This window comes from Pituophis catenifer, unplaced genomic scaffold (assembly GCF_029215685.1).
Source record: "Pituophis catenifer annectens isolate HBS135680 unplaced genomic scaffold, rPitCat1.0.hap2 SCAF_83, whole genome shotgun sequence".
In the NCBI taxonomy this organism is placed as follows: domain Eukaryota; kingdom Metazoa; phylum Chordata; class Lepidosauria; order Squamata; family Colubridae; genus Pituophis; species Pituophis catenifer.
This window is the reverse complement of record NW_027256963.1, coordinates 83,026-90,072: the sequence shown is the minus strand read 5'-3', so window position 1 is coordinate 90,072 and position 7,047 is coordinate 83,026. Positions and strand designations below refer to the sequence as shown.

The following is a 7,047-nucleotide window of genomic DNA, read 5'->3' as shown; positions in this document are numbered from 1 at the left end:
CTAAAAATCAAATTATTTGCAAACGGGAGAATCACACCCTGCCGAAGAAGAAGAAGAAGAAGAAGAAGAAGAAGAAGAAGAAGAAGAAGAAGAAGAAGAAGAAGAAGAAGAAGAAGAAGAAGAAGAAGAAGAAGAAGAAGAAGAAGAAGAAGAAGCACAACGATGGAAGAAAATGGAAGAAGTCTGACCCACGAAGTCTCATTTTAAGGGGGCGAAAAACGAAGTCCTCCTTAAGTGGAAGTTTATTTTAAGTTGATTCCAGGAAACGGGCGAGTGGACGGGTGTGTCCCAGAAATTCACACTTCGCTCCCAGGAGGTGAACTGGGGAACATTTGGGCTGATTGGAAGGTGGGAGAGGATCTGCAGAACAGGATTTTGGCTCCTGGCAACCATCGTTTAACAACCGTTAACTGCTTTCCACAAATATTGGAGGGATTCAGCTCCTAACTTTGGAGCCAGCAGGAGTAAGCTAGTAAAGACGTTCCAGAGCAATCAATCAATCAATCAATCGACCAATTAATCAATTAATCAATCAGAATAAAGCTGGAAGGGACCTTGGATGTTGTGTCTCCCCCCTGAGGAGTTTTCACCCGTTGCTTCTTGTCCTGCCCTCAGGTGCTTTGGAAAAATAGCTTGCCAGTGATGGGTTTCAAATTTTTTTACTACCGGTTCTGTAGGTGTGGCTTGGTGGGTGTGTCAGGGGAAGGATACTGCAAAATCTCCATTTCCTCCCAATCAGCTGGGACTCGGGAGGCAGAGAATAGATGGGGGCGGGGCCAGTCAGAATTTTTACTACCGGTTCTCCAAACTACTCAAAATTTCCGCTACCCGGTTCTCCAGAACTGGTCAGAACCTGCTGAAACCCACCTTCTGGCTTGACCCCCCCTCCTCTTTGTGGCAGCCCCTCAAATACTGGAAGGCTGCTATCACATCACCCCTGGTCCTTCTATTCACTAGGCTAGACATATCCAATTTCAGCAACCATTCTTCGTATGTTGTTAGCCTCCAGTCCCCTAATCATCCTTCTTGCTCTTCTCTGCACCCTTTCTAGAGTCTCCACATCTTTTTGATAGATAGATAGATAGATAGATAGATAGATAGATAGATAGATAGATAGATAGATAGACAGACAGATAACGATGGGGAGAGATAGATAGATAGATAGACAGACAGATAGACAGACAGATCATAGGAGACAAGCAGATACAGAGATAGAGATAGATAGATAGATAGATAGATAGATAGATAGATAGATAGATAGATAGATAGATAGACAGATAACGATGGGGAGAGATAGATAGATAGATAGACAGACAGACAGATAGATAGACAGACAGATCATAGGAGACAAGCAGATACAGAGATAGAGATAGATAGATAGATAGATAGATAGATAGATAGATAGACAGACAGACAGACAGACAGACAGATCATAGATCATAGGAGACAGATACATAGAGATAGATAGAGATAGATAAATAAATAGATAGAAAGACAGACAGATAGACAGACAGATCATAGATCATAGGAGACAGACAGACACATAGAGATAGAGATAGGTAAAGATAGATAGATAGATAGATAGATAGATAGATAGATAGATAGATAGATAGACAGATAGACAGACAGATAGACAGTTCATAGGAGTCAGACAGACACATAGAGATAGAGATAGATATAGATAGATAGATAGATAGATAGATAGATAGATAGATAGATAGATAGACAGACAGACAGATAGACAGTTCATAGGAGTCAGACAGACACATAGAGATAGAGATAGATAGAGATAGATAGATAAATAGACAGACAGACAGACAGATAGACAGTTCATAGGAGTCAGACAGACACATATAGAGATAGATAGATAGATAAATAGATAGACAGACAAACAGATAGACAGATCATAGGAGTCAGACAGACACATAGAGATAGAGATAGATATAGATAGATAGATAGATAGATAGACAGACAGATAGACAGTTCATGGGAGTCAGACAGACACATAGAGATAGAGATAGATATAGATAGATAGATAGATAGATAGACAGACAGATAGACAGTTCATGGGAGTCAGACAGACACATAGAGATAGAGATAGATAGATAAATAGATAGACAGACAGACAGATAGACAGATCATAGGAGACAGACAGACACATAGAGATAGAGATAGATAAAGATAGATAGATAGATAAATAGATAGACAGACAGACAGACAGATCATAGATCATAGGAGACAGACAGACACATAGAGATAGAGATAGATAAAGATAGATAGATAGATAAATAGATAGAAAGATAGACAGACAGACAGACAGACACAGATAATAGATATAGATTGACAGACAGACAGACAGACATAAAATATTAATAAATTTGCCAATATTCACAAAACATAAGGGAATCATTAAAACACACCTGAAATTTGGGAAGAATAAAGGGGTCTCTTAGGGAAGGGGGAGACAGATTTGAGGCAGGGGGAGCAAGTAGGCGCTCCATCGTTGGAGATTTTCGACAGCCATTTGTCCGGAACTGAATAGTGTTTCCTGCTTGAGCAAGGGGTTGGACTAGATATCCTCCAAGGCCCCTTTCAACTCTGTTATTCTGTGCCTTAGAATGATATATCCCAGTGGTTCTATCTTCTTTGAGATGAGGGGCCCTATCTAGGGGAGAAGGAGGAACAATGTGTTTTTTTGGGGGGGGGTTTGCTTTAATTTATATGCCGCCCTTCTCCGGAGACTCAGGGCGGCTTACAATGCGTTAAGCAATAGCCTTCATACTTTTGTATATTTATACAAAGTCATCTTATTGCCCCCACAAACTGGGTCCTCATTTTACCTACCTTAGAAAGGATGGAAGGCTGAGTCGACCTTGAGCCTTGGCGAGATTTGAACTTGCAGTAATTGCAGACAGCTGGTGTTAATCACAATGTTATCAGTCTGCTGAGCCATCAGGCCCTAATGTTACGATTATCTATAGAATTGCCCAGGGCTATTGGGAAGAAAGGAAACTACACACAGATGTGTGCAGATGTGCACTCAAGGTAATTTGTGCCCTGAACAAATGGCTATTTGGACCTCTTATCTTATGGCCTTCAGGCCATGTTGTTCCTGAGCAACATCCAGGATTTTCTGGAGAAAGGGGGATCCTAGGGTGTTATCACTAAATTGACATATATATAGTACTGCCATATAAAAATCCTTAGTAAGGCCACACCTGGAATAACTGCATCCAGTTTTGGTTACCGCATTACAAAAAAAGATGTTGAGACTTTGGAAAAAGTGCAGAGAAGAGCAACTAAGAAGATTAAAAGTCCTGGAGACAAAAACATATGAAGAAAGGTTGGAGGATTTGGGTCTGGCCCAGTCTAGAGAAAAGAAGGAATAAGGGTGGCATAATAGCATTCCAGTATTTGAGGGGCTGCCCCAAAGAAGAGGGAGTCAAGCTATTCTCCAAAGCACCTGAGGGCAGGAGAAGAAGCAACGGATGGAAACTCATCAAGGAGAGAAGCAATCTGGAATTAAGGAGAAATTTTCTAATGGTGAGGACACCTCCAGGGACCTTCTCTTCCACAGATCCTTTATCCAACCAAGTAGACTTTAAAAAAAAAAAAATCACCAGCATAACCTTGCCAGGAAGGCTTCAGACCCATCTGAAGTCTCTTCTCCTTCTCTTTCTCCTCCACCACCTCCTCCTTCTCTTCCTATTATTCTATCTTCTCTTTCTCCTCCTCCTTCCTCTCTCCCTCCACTCCCCTCCTCCTTGTTCTTCTCATTCTTTCCTTCCTCCTACTTCTTCCTTCCTTCCTTCTTCCTTCCTCTCTTCCCCTCCTCCAACTTTTCCTTCCTTTCTCCCTCCCTTCTCCTCTTTTTCTCTTTCCTTCTTCTCTTCTTCCTCCCGTCTTTCCTCCCCTCTTCCTCTCCTCCCTTCCTCTTTCTTCCTTTCCATCTTTGTCAGTCTTTCCCTCCTCCTCCTCCTCCTCTCCCTGCTGCCCCTCCCTTTCCTTTATTCCTCCCTCTCTTCTCCTTTCCTCTCTTTCCTTCCTTCCTTCCTCCCTCCCTCCCTCCTCTCTCCCTCCTTCCTTCCTACTTCTGAACTTGGCTGATGTCCCTCAACAAAGTATTTAAGGGCTGAATTCCAGATTATCCCTTTTTAAATCCTGAGCTGTTTCCCCCCTTCCCCCAATTATTTTCCATCTGTTGCTGGATGAAGCTGTAACCAAGAAGTCTGGGCTGATAGCCCAAATGCTGTGTACTCCGTCTCTCCACCTCTTCATGTTGTCTTTCTCTCTTCTTCTTCTCAGCAGGAAGAATGTTGTCCACCTCTGGTCCATTCCCAGGAGAGATAAGTTTGCTTGTCCAGGATGAGAAGTAGGTGGCCAGCTCGTCTCCTTGCAATGTGCTCCTAGGCTTAAAAACCCATCTTGAAGGGAATGGCCAGAATGCAACATCCTGTTGAAGATGTTTTGATGACTCTGAAAAGGTTGACTTGATCCCAAGGTTGTTGACTTAGATGGAAGCTGTTCAGAGTTCGACTATCTGTAGGTTATTATGAATGTTCCTCTCTTCTTCAAGGACTTAATGAATGTGTTGGGTTCACCGATTCGGGCCACTTCCATTTTCTCGTTCTACTCATCTCCATCAGCGTGGGGCCTTCAAGGTTGAGGGAGAACATTTCCTAGAATTTCCAGCCAGATGGCTGTGGGCCACTACCCTTTGAGACTTATGGCTGTCAGCAGGCCAGAACATCTGGAACCTCTGCCTGATGTGTTACATTCGGGTAGAGCCGCATCTTCCTTCTTTTCTGAAGAAATGTTCTTAACCAAAAGGATGGCTTGCAGCTACAGAAATGTCCAGCTGACCAAGCTTTGTTGGGAAAGCAGAAATCACCCACCAAGTTCAGAGTCTCCTGGGAAGAAAATCAGATCTCACAATAGTGGGGATGTTGAAGAACACAAAGGATCCACTCTGAAGAGCTTATGTTCTTGATATGAAAGACCTGCTCCTGTGAGGCGAGGGGACTACGTGGGTAGGTATAGAGGGCTCTGCATAAATGGGACTCACAAATGGTCCCAACGGTTTTTGAGATGAGGGTCCTGATCAGTTTGAATGATGGTGGCTTTGCTGCATTTCTATTTAAATCCTTCCTTCCTTCCTTCCTTCCTTCCTTCCTTCCTTCCTTCCTTCCTTCCTTCCTTCCTTCCGTCTTTCTGTAGGTCTCTCTCTCCCTCTCTCCCTCTCTCTCTCTCTCTCTCTTCCTTCCTTCCTCTCTATCTCTCTATCTCTTTCTTTTTTCCCATGTCTTTCTTTCTTTTTTCTTTTTCTTTCTTCCTTCCTGTCTGCCTTTATGTCTGTCTGTCTTCCTTCCTTCCTTCCTTCCTTCCTTCCTTCCTTCCTTCCTTCCTGTTTTTCTGTAGGTCTCTCTCTCTCTTTCATTTCTCTCTCTCTTTTTCTTTCTTCTTTCTGTGTCTCTTACTTTCTGTCTTCTTTCTTTCTTTTCTTTCTTTCCTTCCTTCTTTCCTTTCTTCCTGTTTCTTCTTCTTCCTCTCTACAACCCCCCTCTACAACCCCCCCCTTCTAGCACTGATGATGTTACCTAGCTTGGAAATAAAATGTCTGCAAGAAAACCACCAAGATCAGAGAGTACCATGGACCCCACAATCCTCTTCCTCCTCCTCCGTCTTCTTCCTCTTCTTCTTTCCTCTTTCCTCCTCCTACTCCACCATCATCATCCCCATCCCCATCATCACCTCCTCCTCCTTCTTCTCAACCCTTCCCACAATCACGGAGTCCTTCCTCTCCAGCAAGAAATGAGAAATGGAAACAGGGTGGAACTCCAGGGACCCCCCCTTGGCAGGGACTGAAGTCCGGATCCCTGGAAAATGAGGATGACGTAATGAATGAATGAATGAATGAATGAATGAATGAATGAATGAATGAACGAACGAAGTCTCCACTGGGCCCAATCTGGATCAATTCTTTAGATGCATATTATAAATATCCAGGAAGGCCCTCGTTTTCTGTATCTCCTAGGGAGATCCATCTTTATTGAGTCGGTGGGCCCCAGATCTGTGCAGTTGCTTTCTATGAGAAAGAAAGAGAGAGAAAAAGAGAGAGAGAGAAGAAAGAAACAAAGAAAGGAAGGAAGAAAAAGAAAGAAAGAAAGAAAGAAAGAAAGAAAGAAAGAAAGAAAGAAAGAAAGAAAGAAAGAAAGAAAAAGAGGGAAAGGAACAGAAAAAGGAAGGAAGGGAGGGAGAGAGAGAGGGAGGGAGGGGAGGGAGGGAGGGAGGGGGAGGAAGAAAGGACAGGTAGGAAGGAAGGGAAAGGGAGGAAGGAAGGAAGGAAGAGAAAGGGAGGGAGGGAGGAATGAGGAAGGAAGGAATGAGGAAGGAAAGGAAAGAAAAAAGAAAGGGAGGAAGGAAGGAAGGGAAAGAAAGAAAGAAAGAAAGAAAGAAAGAAAGAAAGAGGGAAAGAAAGAGGGAAAGGAACAGAAAAAGGAAGGAAGGGAGGGGGAGAGAGAGAGAGGGAGGGAAGGGAGGGAGGGAGGAAGGGGGAGAAAGGAAGGACAGGAAGGAAGGAAGGGAAAGGGAGGAAGGAAGGAAGAGAAAGGGAGGGAGGAATGAGGAAGGAAGGAATGAGGAAGGAAAGGAAAGAAAAAAGAAAGGGAGGAAGGAAGGAAGGGAAAGAAAGAGGGTGGAAGAAAAAAGAAAGGAAGATAGAAAGGGAGGAGGGAAGGGAGGGAGGGAAGGAGGAAGGAAGGGACGAAAAGACAGAAGGTGGCAGGAAAGAAGGAAGGAAAGAAGGAAGGAAGAAAGGAAGGATAAAGTTAGAAAGCAGGAAAGAAAGACAGGTGGAAGGAAAGACTCCAAGACAGCCATCATCCATCATTTCTCCTGCCTGTCACTCTCCTGCCGCCTTGCAAGCCAAACATTTCTCACACCCCTCTGATCTTAAGGGCTTCCTCGGTTCTGCACAGTCCATTTCAGGGGGCTTTGCTCTACGCCGCTTCCTCTCCCATCCAATTCTTTTGCCCAGGCGATCCTCTG

At 43.7% G+C, this 7,047-nt stretch overlaps 1 protein-coding gene across 1 annotated transcript; it reads left to right on the top strand.

Moving 5' to 3' along the window:
* Positions 1-5,889: 5,889 nt before the first annotated feature.
* On the top strand, positions 5,890-6,825 carry LOC139326687 (translocation protein SEC62-like). The gene is made up of 3 exons (XM_070956562.1): positions 5,890-5,894; positions 6,097-6,208; positions 6,751-6,825. The coding sequence occupies exons 1-3, from the start codon at positions 5,890-5,892 to the stop codon at positions 6,823-6,825; spliced, it is 192 nt and encodes a 63-aa protein (XP_070812663.1).
* The last annotated feature ends 222 nt before the right edge of the window (positions 6,826-7,047 follow it).

What these genes read in the sequence shown, in the direction of transcription:
- LOC139326687 (XM_070956562.1), top strand. An exon ending in AAGAAAGAAAGAAAGAAAGA is followed by an intron (nt 6,209 to 6,750) that starts AAGAAAGAAAAA and finishes AGGGAGGGAAGG; the next exon opens with AGGAAGGAAGGGACGAAAAG.